This window comes from Lutra lutra, chromosome 2 (assembly GCF_902655055.1).
Source record: "Lutra lutra chromosome 2, mLutLut1.2, whole genome shotgun sequence".
Classification (NCBI taxonomy): domain Eukaryota; kingdom Metazoa; phylum Chordata; class Mammalia; order Carnivora; family Mustelidae; genus Lutra; species Lutra lutra.
This window is the reverse complement of record NC_062279.1, coordinates 67,825,027-67,850,104: the sequence shown is the minus strand read 5'-3', so window position 1 is coordinate 67,850,104 and position 25,078 is coordinate 67,825,027. Positions and strand designations below refer to the sequence as shown.

General features: G+C 44.5%; 1 protein-coding gene across 6 annotated transcripts in view; it reads right to left on the bottom strand.

Annotated features, from left to right (window-relative positions):
• FHIP1A (FHF complex subunit HOOK interacting protein 1A) overlaps positions 1 to 25,078 on the bottom strand; it is a 279,678-nt gene that overhangs the window by 66,679 nt on the left and 187,921 nt on the right. For all 6 annotated transcript variants that reach the window (XM_047717642.1, XM_047717638.1, XM_047717644.1 and 3 more), the window contains 2 exons: positions 8,697 to 8,864; positions 7,701 to 7,780 (listed from right to left, as the gene is read on the bottom strand). In XM_047717642.1, the coding sequence (XP_047573598.1) occupies positions 7,701 to 7,780; positions 8,697 to 8,864 (248 nt within the window). The remainder of the gene's footprint in view (positions 1 to 7,700; positions 7,781 to 8,696; positions 8,865 to 25,078) is intronic.

Here is a 25,078-nt window from a genome sequence, read left to right as displayed (position 1 = left end):
GGAAGAGATGCACAGCGAAGGGTGTGGGGAAAGGGCTCAGAGCCATGCTTTCTCTGAGTGTGCCCTTCACCCCACAGCTCCATGTGTGCAACAGCCCAGAAGGTTCTGAACCCAATCCTCTTCGATTTTTAGGGAGGCTTCATCACATAGACATGATTGATTAAATCACTGACCACTGGCAGCAGATTTAACCTCCAGTTCCTCTCCCCTGCCCTGGAGGTCAGGGGAGTGGGACAGAGTTCTAACCCTCTGATCACATGGTTCAGTCTCCAGGCAACCAGCCTCCATCCTTAGATTTGGGTCCTAGTGTTGCCTCATTAACATAACAAACACACCTTTGTTCCTCTGGTCACGTAGGAAATTCCAAAGGTTTTAGGAGCTCTGTGCCAGACACAAGATGTAGACCAAATATGTATTAATTATAAATCACATCACAGTGACCAAGGGCTCACCAAGGAGGACTGGGTCCCCTTTAACAAAAACACTTTGAGTTGATGATAAAATATCTTAGTATCACTACAAACCTAGAGACAAAAAAATCTGGGCAATGGTTTCTGACTCTTAGAGCACATCAGTAGGCTTCATGGGTAGAATAAAGTTTGCTTAAATGGCTTACTTTCTGAACAGGGAGAAAGACTATCTATCCTGTTTCTTTAAACAAAGATGGAACAAATGGGGTAGAGGCGTCACACCGGAGCCAAGTATCCCGTGAATGTAGAAGCCAATTCCCAAGGACCCGGAGCCCTTCTTTTAACAACTGCAATCTTCAATCAACCAGAATGTTTTTGGTTCTGTTTTTAGCTCTTGAGAAAGAGGCAGTGCCGATGAAAACAAGCCATGATGAAGGATTCGGTGAAAGAGATAAAAGTACACTTTTCAGGGTATGTAGTGAGGCCTGAAAACAACTCTCCCACATCTCCTATTGCTCCAACTGAGGAAACCTACAGATACATTAACGGCTGCCTGGCTGCTGGAGCCTGAGTCAAGGGGGAAAAGAGACTGAATTTGTTTTGTGGTACTTTATACTAAAGGTCTTTTTTTTTTTTTTTTTAAGATTTTGTTTATTTATTTAAAAGAGATCACAAGTAGCCAGAGAGGCAGAGAGAGAGCACGGGGAAGCAGGCTCCCTACTGAGCAGAGAGCACGATGCCAGGCTTGATCCCAGGGCCCTGAGATCATGACCTGAGCTGAAGGCAGAGGCTTAACCCACTGAGCCACCCAGGCGCCCCTACACTAAAGGTCTTAATAACTCTCGAGGTATGAAATGACAACCTTGCCACTTACCCCTTCTGTTCTCAAAGAACACCAAGCTGTTCACCCAGTGCTCTGCCCGGGGGTCCCCCCATCTCTCCCCTGCACCCGCAGGCACCAGACCCACACACACTAGACATCTCAACTTGCTGTGGCCAAGACGAAGACAGACCCCACCTGTCTACTTTCTCAAGCTAGAGTGCATGGAAATCAAAGGTCATAAAAGCAGAAAGGGAAAGAGAGGAGAGGGCAGTATGGGACAGGGGGCAGGTCTGTGCTAATTCTTGGCGTCTTGTATCTGAACATCCACGGAGAAGAAACAGAAGTTGTGGGTGGAAGATAAAGGAATTCTTCTCACAAGGACCTCTGTGAGCAGGGACACTCTGGTGACAGAAGGATGCTGAGGAGAGAAGCTTTCTCTGTTTGCATAGGCACAGTGGGGGCCCTGAGGCACAAGGATGGGCAGTGTAGTCTCAGAAGGGGGCTGGGCTGGGGCGGAGTGAGATACACCAACCACAGGGGCCTTGGGGCCAGAAGAGGCCATGTCAGACATTGCTGTGGTAATGGCGGTGGGGGACAGACCTGTTCATGACCATGCATTAAAAGCCCTCCCTCAGACCAAGGTCTCACATGAGGGGTGAGGGTCAGAAGAAACACACCATGTGCTTGCTGATAGGAATTGTTCTGTTCTCACAAGTGAGGCCCAGGGAAACTCAGATGACACAGGATTTATCGTCTCCTTATTTTCATCATTAATTATTTCAGAAATAAACTGCTTCGATGCTTTCACATACTGCAGGAACTCAATGACAACTTACAGCTCAAACTAAGCATAGTTCATGATTTAAGTTGATATAAACAGATTTCTACTCTTTGTTTGGAAGTATTTTTAAAAAGTGGAACACTGGATCAAACCTAATAAAGCTATTTATCAAATATCACCAGTGGGTAGCGTGAAATTATATTAGAATAAAGAGTTACTGGGAATTTGCAGCTTCGCAAACACATGTTTTCAGGAGAAACTAAGAATTTTCTTCTGAGTAAATCAAATAAAGGAAAATTCCTCTATAGGCTGAAGGAGAGGTTCTATCAAATTGAAAATGGAGAGTTAGTTCAAATGGGTAAGCCCCACCCCACCTTGTATTCAAAGCAGTACTTCTCGTGTGTCTCTGTAATGGAGGATTATCCCAGAGGGAAGTGTGGGAAAACCATGCATTGACCTTCTGTCTTCCCAGCATTTACAGGGAAAGACTGGGAACAGAATGAATGTCAGAAGATGCCCTAATGTCAAATATCACAACAAAGTAGCTGTGGATAGCAGAAAAATCACTCAGGAATTCAGTACAGGCGCTTGTCATCAAGCCATCTACCCATTCATAGTAACTCTGTTTGGATGCTTTGTTTAAATAGGGGAAAGTAGTAGAAATAAGAAAAAACGAGTAACTACCTAATTGTAGAGACCCAGATTACCCAAAGCTGTCCCACAATACAGCAGGAAAAAACGATACTGCCCATCCTGTCCTCCCTTTCTGCATCACCTTCCCAGGCAACCCTCGGCAACCCTGCGCCTACTGTCTGTTTCCCTGGATATCACTCCCTGAAGCAAGTATCATCATCGCTTCTGAAACAGCTCAGTGACAGGCCATCAATAACAAAGCCCATATATTGCCTACCACTCGCTACAGTGATGGGAAACACAAGCGAAACGACGCAGTGAAGTAAGTACGATGAAGGAACGAGGTGCTTCTAGGAGCAGGTGAGAACCTTGGCAATGCCCAGGTAGGCCCAAATCTGCAAAGCAACATCAGTACAATTTAACAGATTGTTTTTCAAAGATATTTGGACCATATTTCTCCTATTCATCTTATGCTACACTGGCTTACCTTTTTTTTTTTCTTTTCTTTTTTTTTTTTGAAATTTCCTCCCAGACACCTAACTCCCATACAAGATGGACATTTTCCTGAAGTGAACACACAGCTTCTCTTGAAGCAAATCATCTATCTATCTGAACACAACAGGCAATGCAATTCAAAAACCTGACAATGGACCAGCACTTCTGGGGGAAAAAAAAATGCCCTACCAGAATATTCAGAAATGACACTCAGGGTATTAAGCAATTAAATTTTGCCTAGGGGCACCTGGGTGGTGCATTGGGCTAAGCATCTGACTTGATTTCAGCTCAGTCATGATCATCGTGGTCATGTGATCAAGCCCCACATTGGGCTCAGCACTCAGCACAGAGTCTGCTTGAGATTCTCTCTCTCCTTCTGCCCCTACCCCACCCCCAAGCATTCTCTTTCTCTCTCTCTCAAAATAAATAAATAAAATCTTAAAAAAACTTTTCGGGGTATGGGGGCGGCACTTAGGTGCCTGTCAGTTAAACATCTGTCTTCAGCTCAGGTCATGACTCCAGGGTCCTAGAATTGAGTCCTGGGTCAGGGATCCCTACTCAGTGGGGAACCTGCTTCTTCCTCTCTTTCTCCCTCTGCCTGCTGCTCCCTCTGCTTGTGCTCTCTCTCTCTCTCTCTCTCTTTCTGTCAAATAAATAAAGAAATAAAATATTTAATTGGGGGGGGCACTAAACTGGCCAGTCCCAGGAACATGGGATGATCTGTCACTTCCTTGCTTATCAGAATCTTCTGCCTGACTTTGACCTATTGTACTTCACATCCATGGAGGCGGGCAGCTTCTTCCTGGCTTTTGCTCACTAAAATAGCCTCTCTTGGGGTTACCTTATTTCAGCTTACATTTCCTGATACTATGTTAACTGAAAGAAACATCTCAGTTACAAATGGATAATCACTTTGAAATATCAATATTTAAGAGTATTTAGATTGTAACAAAAATTGTCCTGTCATTACTATTTATCACCTAACAAAGAGCTTCATTAAATGGATTCACAGAATCCTGTCTGCTCTGCTGTCTCTCCGATCTACAAGTCTATCACACACACTTGAACCACCACCATGGCAACAACAGAAAGGACAGATTATAAATCTTGTTTTTTATGTCCCTTCAGATAAAGTTTAAATGACTAGAAGAAGGATTTTTCACTGTCCTTGCTTCTGTACAGATTCTAAATCAGAGAAGACAATGTTTTCATTAGATTAAGATGTCTTTTCCAGGAAATTCTCCTCCCTTAAATTTGTGCAGTACTTTACAGTGTTTCAAAACATTTTTCACACATGCCACCAGAACTGATTCTCCCAAACACCTTATTATGAGATTGGAATTCGAAAACTGGAATAGGTCAAATTGAGCCATCAGCTCACTCTCACTCTAATGGGATATGTTACCCTTTATCAGATTAACCACCAGCATCCTAGCCTTGGCCTCATATTTTTAATCTCTTTATCGCTTTCTGCTTCAAATTTAGTAACTTCTTCAATCTAGCTCCTCATTCATTAATTCTCACTTAATTTCTGTCTTACACGTTATTTACCCAAACCCTTGATTCTTCACTGTAATAGTTTTTATTTCCAAGAGCTCTAGTTGGTTCTTCAAATCTGCCTGTCATTTTTGCTTGATTATTAAAACACCATTTCTTGGAGAGAAAATAACAAGTGTTGGCAGGGATATGGAGGACCTGGAGCCCTGGCACACTGTTGGTGGGCACATAAAACGGTGCCGCTATTACGGAAAACAGAAAAAATTTCAGGCAGAATTGCCATATAATTCAGCAATCCCACTTCTGGATAACTCACCCACAAGAACTGAAAGCAGGGTGCTGAACAGAGGTATCTGCACTCTAATACATTCATAGCAGCATTGTTCACAAGAGCCAGAAAGTGGAAACAACCCAAAAGGTCCATCAACGATAAATGGATAAACAACATAAATAGTGGAGTATTATTCAGCCTTAAGAAGCAAGGAAATTCTCACACAGAAAACGACTTGAATACACTATGCTAAGTGAAATGATTCAGGAACCCAAAGGGTATGACTCTACGTAGTTGAGGTCCCTAGTGTGGGCAAATGCACAGAGACAGAAAGTGGAAGGGCAGCCCAGGGGCGGGCGGAGGGAGAACAGTGAGTAAGTGTAGACCGGGTGCAGGATGTTGGTGTGGTGAGGCGAGGGAGCAGGAGGTGGATGGTAGCAAGGGCCACACCACCACGTAGATATCTTCAGTACCACTGAACTGTACAGTGACGGTGGTAAATTTTCCATTATGTATGCTACTACAATTAAAAATAATTTAAAATGTGAGAGGGGAAGGAGCCAACCTTTCAGAGGTCAGAGACCAGGAAGCAAAGGCTTCCCACAAGGCCACCACGTGCCTGACTCCCACATATGTCCCCTCATCCGCTCCCCTAGTGGCATCTCCCAGGCAGTGAGGAGGAATTAGAAATAAAATATTAAATCCAGGGCCACGATCATCATCATATCATCTCATCACTCTGAGCCCAAGAGCAGGTGGGTACATGCGACAAGTCTTCCATGACCCCAGGCAGAACGACTAGCTCTGACCCACACACGGAAATGTCGCAGCCATGAGCTGGTCTCTTCCCCTTCACGTGGTACATGCCTGGGTCTCAAAAAGAAGCCAATGCCGTCTCTGAGGACAGTTCTGAACACAACAAGCACCACTTTATGAGAAGACCAAGGTGAGGAGTGTTCGTTCCCCATGTGGAAGGCCCCAAACGGCCAGAGGCCAGCAGCCGGGCCCAGTCTGACATGGCAGCTCAGAGGGGAGAAGCTCTGCGGGGTTCCAGGGCCCCTGAGAAGGACGGCTGTGCTTCATGCCACCCAAGAAGCAGTGGTTACGAATTTAACATTTAAATATAATCAGGTTTTAGCCTTGTTGGAGCCAAAGGCTGGTTTTTGGCAATAAAAAAGGGCTTTAACAAGTGTCTATGATGGATTATGTTCAGGCTTTGCTAATGCATCCGTCATGTCAGCAGAGACATGAAGAGTGGCTGAAGCAATCCTATCAGGATGGGCTGTTCCACCCCAAACGTCCTAGCCAGACTACCAAGGCTCTCTCTTCGTGATTAGAGTTGGTCTTTGCCAATGCCTTAAGATCAGTTACTGATGACCTCCTCTAAACCCCTAAGATTCTGTTTACACTGAGAAAATGAAGAAGAGATGCTCTCCCATCAAATGGCAACTCTGTAAGGCTCCACCAGGATGCTGCCACCACCTTTCCCAGCCTGGCTTTTTTAATCAGTGCATTTGTAGAAGGCTCGAACAGCACTGTACCCTTCCTTCAACCAGTGGTTCTCAGAATTGGCGGGGCAGCTGAATCCCCTGGAGAGTTTGTTAAACCACAGCTCACTGGGTCCCACCCACCCCCAGAGTTCGAGTTAGCACACCTGGGACAAGGCCAAGCACCTGCATTTCTGACATGTTCCTGGGTGTGGCCTGTGCTCCTGCCCCACCATCACCTCGCCATCCTCCTACCTTTCCACAGCTAGCATGCTGGAGACGTCGTCACTTTCACTTGGAATGCCATCTCCTCAGTGTGATGTCAAAACCTCGATGGCAACCAGGGGCAGTCCAAGTCTTCTCCCTTTCCCCTCCCCCAGGCTTCTTCTGCCCTCTTTCCCAAGGAGGGGTCAAAGGAAGGGTCAGAACATCCATTAAAATGGGGAGGAGGGAGAAGAGTGTGCTAGGCAGCCCTGGATAGCTTTTTCCTTATTTGCTTCCACACCACCAGACAGAGAGGTAGGAGGCACGCACCCCAGCCAACTCTTCCTCTCTTCCTTTACCAAAGCAGATGCTTCCCTGCGGGACCCCAGAAGGAGAGGCAGAGCTGGGCCAAGGCAGGATTCAGTGTTCCTGAGGCTCCCTGCCTAACAACCAGATCGGTGTCATCCTAATAGCCGTCCACTTTGCTTCCTGACACCTCTCCTCAAATAACAGCTGTTTGCCGAAACCTTTCTCACTTGTACTTCTGGAGGTCATACTTTTTCTACCTTGTTTAGAAGTCCTTTCCAATCTGTCTACCCCATGCCCTACTCTCTTCTGACTTGTACCCAGGAAGTACTCATTAAATATTTACTGAATTTAATTGAAACATCCTCTGAGGTCAGAGAGTGCACGTTGTTGATGTACCATTAGGAAGCAAGAGTCACAGAAATTATATATCAAGAACATTTCATATTTGGGAAAGTCATTTCCAATACCACACACCCCCAGAAATATACTTCAGGAGAAGGTCATTCAACCACACACCAGAAGAGTTTTCAGAGTCTGTAGATTTCCAAAGAGCCCATTATTTCCAAGAGGATATATTATAATACAATGTATTTAGCCCCCTAAAAACTCTTGTTAGTAAAACTAAAATTAACTTCGGGAGATAATACAGAAATTAGACTCATATCCTTGGTAACCTTTTTCCTTCGAAGTATGGCCCCTATTTAGCTTCTATTACCCACCCACCCCCAAATATCATAGCGATAGTATAGACTTGAGTTTCCTTTAGAGAGAACAAAAGATGGCAACTCACCTTAGAACTAGTTGTAACATCACATCTTCGCAATGTAAACCGATAAGAGTTCTAAATAATGCCAGGGACACCACACAGAGCTGGGAAGCAATAAACACACATTCTATTTCATATATTGGAAGGATAGCTCTACTCCCCACAGATGGAAAATAAATCAGAATTATAAAATAAAATGGCCTCCTTTTTTAGCAGCTTTGATAAAAACATGCTCCTGTTGTATGTGTGTGAAGAACGTGTGTGAAGGCTTTTCGTTCTCCTATAGGATTTGATTAGAAAGCCTATGCCTAGAATTATGCCATTACACAGAGTCACCCTCCTCCAAAATGCCTTTGCTCTTATTTCCAACTTTTACAGATCCACATAAGCAAGCCCCTACCACTCTCCAATACACACACGGACACACTCACACACATGATCTCCTGCCTGGCACTTGTTTTCCCAAGTTATTTTCAAATACGGTGCTGGTTATTTACAAGACAGGGCTACCAGAAAATTGCAAATGCCCTGACCAGCACATCCTCTAGAGTTCTTAGCCTCACGCCTCAGCTCCTCTTAGCTTATCTCTTGGGTTTGGGGCAAACGTTCTCCTTGGTTCCATTTCCAATAGTGCTGAGGCTATTGACGATACACTTTTCTAAGAAGTTCAGTCAAAAACAAGAATTCATTCACTCTCTAATTTCCGAAAAGGAAAGATAAACGGCAAACAGGGAGGATACCCAAAGGTATATTATAAACTGATTGTACCCTTTTGGGAGTAAGCTTTTTATCATTCCATCAGACCACTTAAGTAATTTTTTGCCCCAGTCAGAAAGTGCTAGTCTAGTCTGCCTGCTAGGCAGGATGGACTTAAAACCTGGTCAGTGGAATTCAGAATGGTTGTCATAATAATAAGAGCTACAAGAATAGAAAAAATAATATTCCTCATTTATTCCTGAAACAAACTCTCCTGAAATTTGTTCTGAGTTATAAAGTCCCTTCCTCTGGGGCTCTCCTTACCCGAAATGGGGTGTTGATTCGGCTCGTGAGGGTATCTAGGATGTGGACATTCTCGTGCTGGTGCAAGAGGATAAAACGGAGGAAGATCTCGAGTAGTGCTGGCTCGGAGATACTACGCAGGAAAAGGTCCAGATATGCAGTTGTGGTCATGACCTCCTCCACAGTCACCTGGGACCAACGACAGAACGAGCACAGGTGAGCGTCCTCTTGATGCTGTGATCCATGCTTCCCCAAAGGCTCCTGGCCTCACCGCAGTGACCCCATCAAGGCAAGGACACACCAACCACCAGAACCCGCTCGCTTCAGAGTCGCATCTGAAGCCTATAACCTATTCACATTCCACGACACCTCATGCTGCTTCCATCCTTTAATTCAGTAAGGGAGAAGCAAAGACCTAAAAAAGCAATTCAAGTGTTCTGACAACTCTAATCATCAAATGCAGTTCAAATACCATAAAGATTTTAGCGTGGAACCACAAAGGGGAAAAAAGAGATCATGGAAAGTATCTGCGTGGTCGGTTAAGAATTAATTAGAACGCCCAGTATAACTGTTTCGTTAGTAGTCATCCGATAAATATTTATTGGACCTGCTATGTACCAGGAGCTAGAAAATGTAAGAACACATTTTCTGTCCAGGAAGATGGGTATAGACGTAGAATCTCATAAGCGAAATAACATCATCATCAGTGGGAATTAAGAGGGACAGACGCAAAGTTCCGCAGATGTCTAAATAGGTTTCTGGAACGTTGCAAGTCAAATTTGTATAACTGAATAACATACATAAAGTGTTACTTCTAAAGCGCTATACGAGTTTACTGCTTCTAAAGTAACTGACTTTTTTTTTTTTTTTAATAACACAAACGAGTACTGTCTACGTAGTGTGAATTTCCTTGCAGTAGAATGTGAGTCTTTCAGGGAAAAGAAGCCTCTGCACAGTCAAGTTTTCGAAGTGCCAAGGATTTGGTACTCAAAGCCTTTGGATTTTCAACATTTTGATAGGGAGTATTTTCAGAGCTCATATGCAATTCTCTGTCTTCTTCTTCTTCTTCTTCTTTTTTTTTTTTTAAGACTTTATTTATTTATTTGACAGAGAAAGACACAGCGAGAGAGGGGACACAAGCAGGGGCAGTGGGAGAGGGAGAAGCAGGCTTCCCAGTGAGCAGGGAGCCTGATGTGGGGCTCAATCCCAGGACCCTGGGACCATGACCTGAGCGAAGGCAGACACCTAACGACTGAGCCCCCCGGGCGCCCCTATTCTTTAGCTTCCCAAAAGCAAAGTTCCACACCTCTTCATGAACAGGGGTCATCTGCGGCCTTACTGTCTGTAGAGGAGAATTACCCAGCTTGGGAGGCATGAAAATCGCCAGGGCAACAGCTGCAAATCTCAGACTCCACCCCTCTGCTCTCGAAATCTTGGAAATCTCCCCAGTCCCTAGTCCAACGCCCTCGATCACTTGGTGTTAAGTAATACAGAAGGCGAGGCTTCTTGAATGATTACATCTTCTCTTTTCCAGTTATTCACTTCTCTCTTCCTTCCTTTCGAAGTGTAAACTGTCACCTTATCATACTGGGACTGGTCTTTTATAATACACTCCTCTTCTCTTTGGAATGTTCTGCCTTCAGAAGCCACAAAGCAGTTTAGAAATCAGATCTCCAAATCTGCTCTATAAGTATAGATAGGCTCCATGCAGGTGTATCTGTACATAAAGGCTTAAATTATTTTTATAAATTTTCTTGCTGGGGGGGTGGGGCGCCTGGGTGTCTCAGTCAGTTGAGAAGCTGCCTTCAGCTCAGGTCATGGTCCCAGAGTCCTGGGATCGAGCCCCGCGTCAGGCTCCCTGCTTGATGGAGAGCTGCTTCTCTCTCTGCCTGCGGCTCCCCCTTCTTGGCTCTCTCACTCTTGCTCTATCTCAGATAAATAAATAAAATCTTTTTAAAAAATAAAAATAAAATAGATTTTCTTGAGCCTTAGGGATGTTCCAGACAGAGGAGTCCAGATGGATAAGATAAACGACCATATGAGTGTTGTCTATCTTCTTTACGCTAAGTAAGGCACGCCTACACAGTACAGGTGAACTCACCCTCTTGGGGCTGACGGTGAGCGGCCTGAGCATGCACATATCAGAGGGCAAACACTCTGCCCCTCCAGCTCAGCGCCCATGCCGTGAGCCCTCAAAACATTCAACACACCACTGTGTCATCTGGCCAACTTTTCAGGGCTCTCTGTGGCCCAGATAAAACAAAGGAAACAGGTAAACCTCAACCACCTGGCAAATAAATTACCTTCTGAGAAGAGTGTTTCTCAGGAGCTGCCCCTGCTCCTGAAACCCACTGCTTCCGTCCCTGTGTTTCCTGGTCTTCTCTGATCCCACACTCATGGCACTCTTAATGCTGTCCTGGGACACACGCTATGGCTTGTGTATTACTCCAGTGCAATGTACAGAGTTTGGCAAGAGAAGGGACTGCCTGTAACTTTTCCTGAATAAATGATAGCCCCCAAGGTCCTAGTGATTTACATTTGCCGAAACTGAGCTTAATTTTTAATTCATCTCTCCTCTCTGGCCCTCTGCTCTGAGGGCCCCTGAAAGGGGGGGGCATTTTTTTCTAAACACCTATAGAATAATGGATGTCACCAAATATAGGTAAAGGGGAAATGACCCACATCACCGCCAAACACGCAGCTCCGTTAGCTCACACCCGTTCCGCTGCTGCAGCCTCGGGGTCCTTTAGCCGAAACTGAATCCAAAGTCATGTAGGCAGAAGTCCAATTCCCTAATAATCAGATGGCTAGGGAAAAAGTAGCACTTTTTAAACGGGCCATGCATGCATGCAGTTTCTGTGATTGTGCATTTCAACCTTACTTACTGAGCTGCTGAGCTGACACATCCTGCAGAATTCCAGGAGCTGTCTTTGCACCAACAATGCACCATCAGCTTTTCCCCCCTTAAGTTACACATGACCTTAATAAGCTTAAAAGCACAGCAATAAACCCTTTAGAATAGAAGTCTCGATCTTTGGGGGCTGACATGAAAGCAGGGCATTAAGCATCTATTGTTTACTACTCTTAGGCTGCATAAATGAAAGATTTTATTATTTTTTTTTTGCAATCAAAGCTGTCATTTATGAGCTAAGAGGATTTAAGAAAAACACTTGGAGGGCTAGCATTTACATAACATGGTGTAAATGCCAAAACCCAATTCTATTAAGCATCGAGTTGCAACCTCTTTGTAAATCGAGGTCACCCTCACCTTAAACTAATACCTAAGCCAAGAAAACCTGGTTCCCTTCTCTTTCTGTCTCTTCCCTCCTCCATATTCAAGGAGCCCTCAGAAGACTTTTATCCCAGAAAATCTTTTCCTGCCCCATTATCTTACTTTGCAGAATCTTCCTCTAATCCCCCAAATAGACATGCTCCTTAAGGAGGATGAGACCAGAGCCTAAGTATGATCGCTGGAAAGCTAACGCTGAACCACCAGGGGACAGCAGCTCTGCTGCGTGGAATGCAAAGCCAAAGCTGCCACTCATGCCCCAAAAAGGAAGAATTCGCCCAACGGGACAGTAGCATCCTCTTCGTGGTCCAACTACGAAGGACGATCAGTTGTTGATGTACCTAAGACCTTTTGCCTTACAGAGGATGGTCAGTATCCATTTCTCTTGTGCTGTAAGGAATTGCCGGTGGCTACAGATTTTAGAAATACTAGAAGAATTAGGAAATGAGGTTCTGCCTTACTACCACGTAAGACACGAGAAAATTTAAGGATACTCAAGCCTAGGAATGTTAATTCTTACTAAAGGCAGACCATAATGAGAGGAATAACCTAAGGAAAACTCCGTCCACAAACAAATATTTATCCTTGACAAGATAAAGCACAAGCATGAACCTAAACAATGTGTCTGCTAAGGCACCCTTCTGCGTGCAAATTTCCAGCCCCAGTTCTAGAATGGAACCTGAGCCCTGACTCAGGGACATAATCTTACTTGGACCAAGCCAAGTTGAGTGGATCCTCTGAAATCAATCCCTTTATTCACCCACCTTCTCCACCTTCCACTAGCCTTCACCCGGGTCCCCCATCACACTGAGTGCCTTCATCAGCCCCTTAAACTGGTGTTTTCAAACTAGAGTCTGAGATCCGAAAGTGGAAAGTGAAATCAATGTATTGATTCACTCATCGTGTACACCAGATACAAACCATAAATATTAGGGTATGCTGCACGGAGTAGGTACTGTTTTGGGAAACTTCTGTGTGTCTATTTTGCTCAAATTAGATGTAATGCAATATATTACATATGCATGGCCTTCGTTATCTAGTCAGTAAAAAATATAGACACACACACACTCAAATGAATAAATCTTTGGCCGTGCATTACAGTCAGAGACATCTAAAAAGCACTAGAGTACAAGGCAACAACCAAACAAACCCACCAGCCTTTCGGCCATCCCCTGACCTGTTCCCGTCACCGATCCCTCGCTCTAGGCTTCGACCCAGCGTGGTCCGAGTCCAGAAGCAGTGCTTCTATGCACAGGTGGGATCAGCACTCCCAAAAGGACAGCAACTGAATTCACCGTCCATCTACTCCTTTCTATTTTAGCATAAGAGCTCCAACCACGCACATATTATGCTTGCTTGTTTTAATCAGTATCCCAAAAGCTTCTCCAGAAAAGGGACAAAATAGAGTTTGTTCTCCTTTAAAAGGGGGATGGGTAGGAAGGGAGGAGTTGATACCATGTGTCACCTTCTGCTTCTGTAATTCAAAACTCTCTGAAAGGAAGGCCAGCCCCAAGCCCAGCCATCACGGCCACCATCGCGGCGGCACATTAACTTAATGCCTACCATAGGAGTGAAATTGAGCATACAGACATTCTGACCTTTCTGTAATCAGCTCTAGTTGGGCAATTCCATTTGCATCTAAATTAGCACCAGAGTCCTCTCTGTAATGGCAGGTTTATGTGTGTGTCCTGAAAAACAAATTTCCCACCTGCTAATTGTTTTTTTGTGATCCAGTCACATTGGAACAAACAGATGGGTTCTACCTTCTGTCACTTAGGCAGGTGGCAGGGAGTGGGGTCAGGTGACTGTTGCATCCTCTCCAAGTTAGAAGCCACCTTTCCTTGGCATTTCCTTCAACATACAGGAGAAAACTAGCTAAGCGGGGGCTCGCCCAGGTCATCGGCGAGCCCTTAGACCCAGCAGATCTCACTGGAGGGGGAGGAAACGGTGAGACACAGCTGAACCCTGCCCACTGAAAGCAGCAGGGAGGAAGGGAATGAGGAGGCTTTGATTGCGTCGAACAGGCTCAAAGGGGCCTCCATAGGGAACACAGGCTAAGACCTGCCTGCTGCTGCCAGACGAGCTGGTGGCCGTGCACAGGGTTCATTCACCCAAGGGCAGCTGAGGGCATTGGCTCGGTGTGTGGGCCACAGCCAGCTTCCTCCCTCCAAGAATACAGAGCACAAAGAGCATGCAAGTATGGAAGGGAAGACAGACACCCTGGTTCTCAGCAAGCAGCCCCACTGTTTCAGCCAAAAATTCAGGACGGAAGACGCTCAGTTATTCCAAGTCTGCAAGGAGCCTGCAGTGGATGAGTCAGCCGCCACCCCCCATCCCTTCCTCCTCCCTTCTGCTCCTTGACCTCTAGGCCATGCCTGTTGCTGACTCTGCCACAGGCAGGCTGGGGAGTTAACCAGAGGGGAAGCCCAAAATCAATGAGTTTGGCTACTTATTCCTAAAATACTTGAGGAAGGAGAAATTAAAATGACGGCCACAGTGACATCAGCAACACATTTTAAGGAAAAATGTTAAAAATAAAGCCAGTGTCTCCCCTTTACTCCTTCTTCAATGTACCTGTAATACATTACATATAATAATCAAATCAATTACATATTTATGAGTTAATTCATTAAATATAATACACTTCCTCTTGCCTATCATAAACCTCTCCAAGGAGCAGTCAGCAAGTCATTTCTAAAGCTTCCCTTCCTGTGCTGTGTGTGCATAATTTGTACCCTACTACTTCCTTATAATAGAACTTACCAGAGTTTAAGTCAACCCAGGAGCCGTTACATTTGAACCTCATGCGATGGAATTTAGCTACTGAAATACTCCAAAGATCACATAAAACATGCATTTTGGACTATTTCAGAGTTTGATTCTGAGGTCAGAATTAACACAGAAACCCTGGGGCATTTCCACTCAGAAGCAAAGATCCGAGGCGTCTCCCCGAGATGGCCTCCATCCGCCCTCGGCTCTTTCCTAGTTGTTTCAGAAAGATTCTTCTCAGTTGCAGTATGAACAACCATAAAAACCACATCTCTGGCCCTGGGCAGTCTCTGAGCACCTCCTGTGTAAGGAAGGACTCTTCCCAGCATATTGCTCCAGCGGGAGCCCACACAACCTCAGGAGGATGAATGCCACCTGAGCTCAAGGATGCTTCCTGAATGAAAGGGCCTCACGGGGTGCTGCCAGAGCCCAAGGAAGGCTGGAGCAGAGGGCTCAGAAAGAGAGGGGCTGTGCTTCTGGCAGCCAACACACAGAGATCCACTCCCCCTTCTTCTGGACCCGGACGGACCCACCGCCTCCTTTGGCAGCACAGCTCAGGTCTTTCCAGCCAGAAAGCATTCTTCACGGTAAACGGAGATTCCAACCCTGCAGTTTGAAGTGTGCCTCACCCTGTGCTCATGCAAAGAGGGGGTGATAGGAAAATGCCACCTCCCCAAACTCGACTGTCCTTCCTATTCTGGGAGTCTTGTTAAACCCTCAGCTTCCTGCCCTACGAGGCTAGGTCCATTTCCTTTCCCGGTTTTCCTAATGCATTCTCCCGACCTTTAAGATTGCACGCGTACTGCAGAAATGACCGTGTCTGACCTACAGGGTGAATTCTCAGAGCACCTGGTACACGGGCGGGGACTCAGAGGGTAATCAATAAATGTGTCGAGATGGAAATCAGCAGTCCTGTTACTAATAAAAACACACTGTTTTTACAGTTCACGTTGGGGATGCCTTCATTAGCAAGGTGGTTAGATTCACTTGAGAATACGTGAAAAGGAGAGAATATTTTCCTTTTGTCTCAAATAACATTTCATTGAAAATACAGAGCTCAACTCATGCCATGCTCTTGAATTACAGCAACCTTGAAAAGTGATCCTTTGGGGAAAAAAGTAAAGCTTCCTTGGTTTTCCCCTTAATTTCTCTTCCTGATTGATAAGACACTCCTATTGTGAATTCTGATGAGACTGACTTTAAAACCCAACAGCAGATGGGATGTGGTTCATGGGCCCGAGTCTCAACCAGCAGCTTCTTTAGGATCAAGTATTTGAGAACCATTCTAAGGCCTATCACCTCCCTCCTCATTCAGTCTGCCTGCTGGGTTAAAGGTATTATTTGGACTGGAGTTTTCTACACAGACCAATTTTCCTAGACACTAAAGACTATAACAAAGGCAAGCCTTGATGACAAAAGACAGATTTCACTCCTGGCTTAGTTTCCATGAGATGGAAAGTCTTCAGCACAATGGAAGATTGAGAAAACGCACAGGTGTCTGCCCAAATGAATTCAATCATTCTAGTCTGTCTGGTCCTTTTTCTCTGTTATCCCCAGCATGCTCATCACCTGGCACTGGCCAGTCACAAGGTAAGGCACACAGGGGCACGCACCCCATCAGAGTGATTCTGTGTCTACCTCACCTGAAACGCAAGTCAGACCTCAACATGGCTGGGGGTTGTGGGAAGAGCAAAAAAGTTAGTGTGAGGCAAAAGAAAACTAGGACAAGAATGGAAAATACGTAGCCGGTGAACCTCCTTTCTGCTTGCCTTACTTTTCAATTTTCTTGTGACAACTTGGAGAAACACTTGCTGGACATTTGTTGCTGATAAAGGTTTCATGTGCTCCTAGGAGGGGGCAGGGAAAGAACAGAAGATTCACACCAACTTTCAGACCAGACCCTCCTCCCCTCTCCACAGCGGATTCCAAGAACCGATACCACCTGGCTGTCTCAGATAAGGCGGGGCTTTGTGCGAGCTACTTTGTGTGGTTCTATGCGCCAGCAGGGTGGGACCCTTCCTATCTTTCCGTAATTCAGATGCTTAAGCCCTGGATCAGTTGGTACAGCATTATCTCCCTCGTGCACTTGTTGAAGCTCAAAAGAAAGAAAGAAAGAAATCTAATTTCCCATTTCAAATCAAAAGTAAATGCAAGCTTAATTTATAACCCTAATTCTCCTTTCCTACCGTGGCAGAAAAGTGACATGAAGTACCACAGAGAGGTTGGAGAGGAGGAAGGTTTACAGTATCTTACAGCTGATTCAGATTCTAAAAAGGTGTGTGTGTGTGTGTGTGTGTGTGTGTGTGTGTGTGTTGAGACAATGAATACAGTTTAGGCTCCTAACTTGTGGCTTCTTCCAACTCCATCTCCCCTCTTTGCCCCCTTAGCAGGGCATACTTGTGCAGTGCACAGCAAGTACAGCTGTACAGCTGCCCAGCCTGTGTTCTTCTACAGAAGAATAACAGAAAGTTACAGGTTCCCATCCACAGAAACAGAATTTTGTTAACATATAAGAAACCTGGAGGTTTGTGGCAGGCACTTCTAATTGCTCCTCCTCCCAACCGCCAATATTCAGTCTCCCTCTCTTCCTTGGGAATGAACCATAACTTTCTAGCTAAAAAACTACAGTTCCCTCCTACCTTTGCATCTAGGTATGGCTGTACCTGTCTTGGCCAGTAAGGTGTATGGAATAAAAAAAAGGACTACTAAAGGAAGTTTTCTGTCACATTAAGGGAGTTTTCTGTTTCTGTTAAACCTTATGCAAACTGATATAGTGGTCTCTCTTCTTTGTAAGTAAATTGCTGTAGCAATCTCATGCTGGCATTAGAATAGTGCCTCACATATACTGGGTGTTCAAAATGTATTTGTTGAGTGAATGAATTAATAATGAAGGTTTTACATCAGGAGAAGACCAATTGGCAGCCCACGATCAGGCTGAAATGTAGCGTCAAGACTAATCCATAGCCCATTCTCCAAATAATCCTCCCAAACATAAGTTTGATTTTCAAAATTTTCAAAGTTTTCTTAACCAGGACCCATCATAAGAATGATATTTTACAATAATATATGATATTTACCATTACTAAGTACAAGGCACTCTGATTTTTTCTATTTTATTGTTTTTTAATTGCAACCTATCAAACCAAAATTGTGACTCATTACTATGACAAGACTCAGTGTTTGAAAACTGTTTAAAATGTATATAGATACTTAACTGTTAATTTTTCCGTTAACCAATAAACGAATGAGAGTCAACACTAAAATCTGGTATTTTTTAATTAAAAATCTAAAATATTCACAATTTCATAGAAACACTGGTAGAAAAAACCAAAACACTGTGATTATTTTGTTTGACATTTTTATACAGTAGTTGAATATCACTACTGATGTCTTGGGGTCTCTACAACATATAGTAAATAGTGAATCTGTACTGGGAAAATCTGCCTGGGACCTCGGAGACGCTGAGAGCTGGCTGGCTGGCCTGTCCTCCTATAGTATCCACTCCTGCTTTCCATGCCACATGGGCAAAGGGCAGCGTCCTCTCTCCGCACTCACCCCGGCTGTCCTCGTGCTGAGCTTAGTCTACTCTGGGTGGTTAAGTACTGGTGTTAGCTGTTCTTTCTCTCAGCTAATAAAGGAATCGAAAATGAGCTTCTCTTCCAAACCAGGATTCTCAAAGTCTACAGATACTAATTTAAGGATGCAAAAGGCATCAGGGGGTAGCAGAAAACAGACCGCAGTGGGAATGTCCAACACTTGCATTTTAATCCTTGGAGTCCGGTAACCTTGGGCAGGTCAAGCAATCTTTTGGCGTCTTCACTGCTCCCGCTGTGAAGCAAGCATACCCCTGACCTGAGATGTAATCCAGCAGAGCAAATTTGCATATGTCGATGAAGAAGGCCAATGACGAGATGGGGTGGGAGCTTCTGTGCAAAGCGCCTTCCTCCACAGTATTAGTGGGAACATAAGGTGAGGCGCTACGAGATAACAGAAAAGCACTTTGGAACACTTAGAGGACTCCCTAATGTAAATACAAAGCTACCACGTAAGCCTTCTGGGGATAATCTGATGTGAAGGCACTGGAAAAAACCACCTATTTCATAGCCTCTCTTCCTCTCCCAAACAGGAAGCTCGCAGTCTCTGAATATTTCTTTTCAAATCATGAGCATTAGTGTGCTCAGCTCTGAAATGATGGCATTGAACCAGATGATCTTACCCTCTCCGTTCCAAAACCATGAGATTCTTTGATTTCATATCAGTGACATGAGACAAGAGCTAATTTCTGTCCTTTGCCTTGGTAATCTGATCTCCCAGCCAAGCCCGCATATCCCTATTCTAACGTAGTGATAAGGGTGCGAGCAACATCCTTTTGATACATTTATTTAACGGACCACATATCTACAGAGTGCTTTTCATGTGTACAGTAAACCAGCATCTGGGGACACATAAAAGAAGTACAAGAAGCATCCTGTCCCAGTGGCACTTCCAGCAGCTGGCTGCTGAGACTCACGCGGTGAACCCAGTGGAAGGCTGCGCAGGGCCAGCGAGCTGCACTTCGGAACCAGAGCTAAGAGAGGCAGGTGTGTGCGTCGGGGCAGGGATTGAGCCCAATATGGGGACTGTCCCAGGACATAACAGACGAGTATATTCTGCACAGATGGGACGTAGGAAGAATGATCCAGCAGGAACCAGTAACAAGAACAGAGGCCATGGAAGGCACTGCTCTGACCTCACGTCTGCACATGAACACCTTGGGGGAAGGAAGGTTAACATGCAAGACAGGGACAGACGACGACGACGACGACGTCGATGTCGACGACAACAACGTCGACGGGTTTCCAGAGATGAGGGAGGGAGTCTGGTTTCTCTTCTGCAGGCGACAGGCACTTATTACGGGCTCTTCAACACGGCAACGCCATCTAAACCACTCCTCTCCATTTTTTGTGTGATATGAATAACCACTTACAAATCTCTAGAATTTAGAAAGGTTTTATTTCTGTCAACCTGGTAGAGAAAACTGGTCTGAGTGTTTCCTCCCACATGCAGCATCACCCAGCAGAGTCCTTCTGGCCTCTCTGCCCCCCTCACTAACGCCTCCTCCAGGAGAGGAGTAGCAGCTTGTCATTCAGAGGTGCCTGTCCCTACCTCTCTTCTTCGGGGAGCCAGACCGCCAGCAGGAAGTACACATTCTTCTCTGCTCCTTCCCCCACAGCTTCTATGGGGCGTCTGGCAAGTCTGTCCAATCCTGGGGGTCAATATTGGCAATCTTCTTTTGTTTTTTGTTCTTCCTTTCTAAGGATTTATTTATTTTAGAGGAAAAGCACAAGCAGGAGAGGCAGGAGGAGGGGAAGAGAGAACATCATGTGGGCTCCAAGCCCACAGCAGACAGAGACCGAGGCAGGGTTTGATCTGAGATCACTGCCTGAGCCGAAACCAAGAGAGGGACGCTCAACCAACTGAACCACCCTGGCGCCCCAATATTAGGCAATCTTACCCACAGGTATAAACCCTATGCTCCAGCATTAGTTTTATTGATAACAAAGGCCCTACACTGACCTTCTGTCTCCCTTGCTTGTAGTTCTCAACTTAGCAGAACTCAGATGGGGAAGAAAGCCCCGACACCTCAATTAGACCAGACAGACTTTTCTGAGACTGTATAACCTTAGCTATGCACGTGCAGTTTCCACTGATTCCTGTAAATGCTTTAGACTCCAAGGCCAGTGCTTAGGTGAAATGGCATTGTCACTCCAGACACGGCCAACCTATGGCAAATGACAACATTGTTCCCAAAACAAACATATGGAATCACACAGGCAGTCCTAATAGGGAACTTGGGACAGCAACTCAACATTGATGGCTGCTGTTTTGGGCCCTCAGCAACATGAGATATAACACCCCCCAACCCCATCCTGGCATCTCCTCTCCTCGGCCCCCAAAGGGTCCAGCCAATACAGAGTACGTCCCAAGGCCACACCGCCCCATAGCACCAGGTGTGACTTACACTCAAGTAATCCCCACAAATGCATACCATCCCTTCTTCCCTCCTAACCCTTTTCCACGTTGTTGTTGTTTTTTTAAGATCTTATTTTCTTGAGAGAGAGAGAGTGAGCATGTGGGTGTTGGAGGGAGAAGCAGGCTCCCCACTGAGCAGGGTGTCCCACACAGGGCTCGATCCCAGAACCCTGGGCTCATGACCTGAGCTGAAGGCAGACACTTAACTGACTGAGCCACCCAGGCACTGCATCCACAATGTTTAAAATAAAGATCTATATTCTATCTTCTCTGAGGTAAACAAGCAAGCTATACACAAGATGAATGCTCAGCTATATTCTAAAGGGATTAATGTGTGATGAGACTAAATGATAACACGTTGATTAGGTGAGGTTGAAAATTCCAAGAACGCATTTCCCAGCTGGAGCCTCTGTCAACATCTGATTCAATCTCAGGCCCCTCCAAGGACAACTGGGTACACAGGCCATGAATTACTTATATCTTAGGTGCCATGTCCAAAGGAAGAAAAATACTGTTTATTTTTAAATTATCATTCATTATTACTATTATTAATAGTAGCTCCAGAAATAGCTACCATTTATGGAGTCCCAGCTCTGTGCCATTCATTATCGTGCCTCATATACATTATCCGGGTTAATTCAATCTGGCCTTGCAAAGTAGGGGTCAGGGTCCTCATTTCACAGATAAGAAACATGAGGTTCATAAACTTGCCCCCAAAGTACACAGTAAGGGGCAGAGATCAGATTCCCCAGAGACCAGGTCTGCCCACTACCAAACATCATGTTCTTTGTACTATTTTGAGGAAAAGCCAAGATAAGAGGTCTAATGCTCCCTTGGCATTCTTATCCCCTATCCTCTAAAAACTGAGTGAAAATACTTTGAAAATTGCATTGAAATTGAATTGTATTAAAATTAAAATTGAAAATAGTTGTATCAACTATGTGGGCTGATTAAGGTCAAAGACACTACCTCCCATTACAAGAGTTGAGTTATGGTATTTTGGAGGATTTATACCCATCCCAGCCCTTTTACCACTCTACCCCTCCTCCAACTCATTCAGTGATGTTTCTCAGAAGCCAGCTGATCCCAGTCACAGGTCGGGACTTCACTCCAGAAAACAGCTTCTCTGAAGAGCTCACTGAGCACCTTCCTCCTGGGAACCATCAAAAGAGCTGAAATTGATTGTTGAGCCAACAAGAAAGGAGAAAAATGCTCTTAAGAGGGGAAAAAAAAAAGATGTAATGTGAAACACCAACTTTCCTACTGTCACTGGACACCTGCCAACAATATAGAATCAACACCTAAGATTAGGACAATTATAATAATACATTAAACTGCCACTCACAAAAGCATTAACTTCTGGCCCTTGATGCTCCTAGCTATCCCAGAAAGTACCATTCCTCCGACCTTGGTCATACACCAAAATGGACTCGACCAGCACCAGCTAGGGTTGCAAAATGGAGTCTTTTAGATGCAGTGACTACCTCAATACAATCCCAGTACAGTTAAACTTCTGGCCCCAAGGAGAACAATGGTTTTCAAATACAGATCTCCAACGTTCACCTTGATTTGGAATCCAATGATTCAAACACGTTTTCAAGGACATCATATCGCAGTTGTTCTTAACCCTGAATCTATGTTAGAATCACCCAGGGAGCTTTTTAAAAATACCCATGTTTACACGCCATCTGGGCCCAGGTAAACCAGAATCTCCAGGGATGGGACCAGGCCTCCCTGTTGATTCTGATGTGCACCGGGGTGAGGACCCTTGTCCCAAGGACCCTACACTATGCAGGTGCTAAGATGTCATCTAAGATATTTCAGCTGACGGAGTAACAAAAGCCAAAATAGAATGAAATAAAAACAACCAACCAAAAACAAACAAACAAAACCTTGTGATTTTTGCTGAGCAGTACTCTGTATATATAAGGCTGACAATCACATTCCTTCCAAAGCAAACTCAGGCCCAGGAGGTAAAGGAGTGCTTCAGGTCACATGGCAAGTCAGTGTTGAGACCCCCACCCCGTGTTACACAGTCATCAAATTATCCTGCTTGAGCAATGCCATCTTCTGCCACCTGCCACACAGGGTAAGTATTGTGCAGAGCTTGAGAAAAGAACAAAACTTCTATTTGAGGAAACAAAGGAGTAATGTGAAAGCTTCCAAAAACTTCACTTATCCAACTGGACAGCAGAATACTGCCCATTACTAAATTAGTTAATTGTCCAAATGAGTACTCTAGAATTTCCCAAGAATAAAAGCAGGGCTTGATTAATTCCCAACTATTATGGGAAGACCCATTATAGAAGAGTCAATGTTTTGAATTAATGAGAAGGAGAATCCAAGTACTGGTTGAAAAAAAATAGGTTGATAGTATACCCACTTCCTGACCCTCCTTCCGCCATTAATAAAGGGAAGCAGCAGCATGGTCAACACCCTGCCCTGCTTTCAACACCAGGAGGTACACAGTGATCTAACAGCATTCTGGGCTGCTAACCTCACTCTCAGGATATGAATTAAGGGTTCCAGGGGAGAATCTGCAGATTAACTAAAAATACTGTTCTTTCTTCCTTTTAAAGGAGGGCCACCAAAAAATTAAACCCAGGAGCCTCTTCATGGATCCACTAGATGGTGCAAGCTCTCCTTTTAGAGCAGACTTACCAAGAGGAGAAACTCAAGCAGGACATCAAAAATTAATATGGGTGCACCTAAACAGCCCCTGATTACATAGGAGCCCTGAGAGAAAGGGGATTTGCTCTCAAAGAAATCTAGTTTGCAATTAACAAAAGCATAAGAGAATTTTTTCTAAATTCTGCACCGGGAGCTCATGAGTTAATTTATGCCAAGGAAGGGATCACGGAACTAAGATTTACTTCCAACAGGGAAAATGGAAAGAGATGACAATACTAAAGCCTCTAGACCTGCAGTTCTGGGTTTGGTCCAAGCTTGGCCAGTAGTCAGCTGTGTAAGCCTGAGCAAGTCACTTAACCTCTCTGGTCTTCAATGTTTTTATCGGAAAAAGGAGGAGTTGGGACTAGACAATCTCTTGGATTATGACTAGTACTAATATTCTGTGGGCATATATAACATACTGTGTTCCTATCTCCAGTTCAATTCTTCCATTTAGATTTGGGAAGAACTTCACACACAAAGGATACGCTTCATGAAATCCATCCAGTCTGTGAAATTTGCTTAAACGATTACTAATTCCTTTACAGATACGCATTCCTAGAATACCTACTGGGTGCCGAGCATTGGGCTGACACCTCCATCAGGGATAAGGACATGGAAACAAAGGAGTTCCTCATCTTTGCGCCACATAGAGCTCCTCTATAAAACTGAAATCTAACACGTTTCAAAGTTATAAACTTCATAAATTCTGACAGAATGCTATCTTCAAAGAAAAAAAAAAACTGGAGAGCTAAATCTATTAGTTCTATTAAAGTATGTTATCACAAATGTAAATATCACACATGCTTATCCAGAGAGTTGAATGTCTTGATAAATAACCATGAAAATGATACACTGCCAATTATTTTTAACTTGATAGATATCTCTCAATCTCTCATTTTGGTCAATGTCAATTCTGGATGTGGAGAGCACATTTTAAATATGACTCTTAGAGCCATCACTGATTTTTAAGTAATATGTTTTCATTCCTTTTCCTTCTGCTTCTTTCTAGAAAATTCTGTATCTTCCTTTATATTGTTTCAGCGATATCTGTCTCAAATCTGGTCATTCCCATTGTGGACTTGTGCAACAAATAAGAGGTATCTCACTTTAAGCAAAAGCCGTGTCTGCCCAACCCTAAACACGCCTTCCCTCAAGCACTTTTCCCACTCCATGCCACCCGAGTGCCAGCTGTCAGCCAAACATCAGTCCATCAACCTGATGAGACCCCCAACAGCTCCTACTACTTGATCTCTCCTTACCTTTTTCCTCTCTCTCCCTCCCATTTGCTTCACACACACATCACTACCTAGTCACCATATCTATGTTCACACATTCACTTACTCAGAAAACAGGAAAATACCTATATGGACTAGGCCATGTGCTAGATATGCTGCTATACTATGTGTACGATAAATGGACATATAAATAAATAGTGGTCTCTACTCTCACGACGTTTGTCACCTAGTAGGAGAGTAAACCCACAATGATCTTACAAGGCAACCTTTAAGTGCCACGTGAGTGATAGCAACGAAATTCTAAAGATGTGAAGAGTGACTGCCTCCATCTGGCTGGATCAGGAAGACTTTCTGAAGGAAGTGCCGTGTGGTTGGGACACTGGAGGATGAGAAATAATCAGATAAGGTAGATGGAAGGGAAAGGC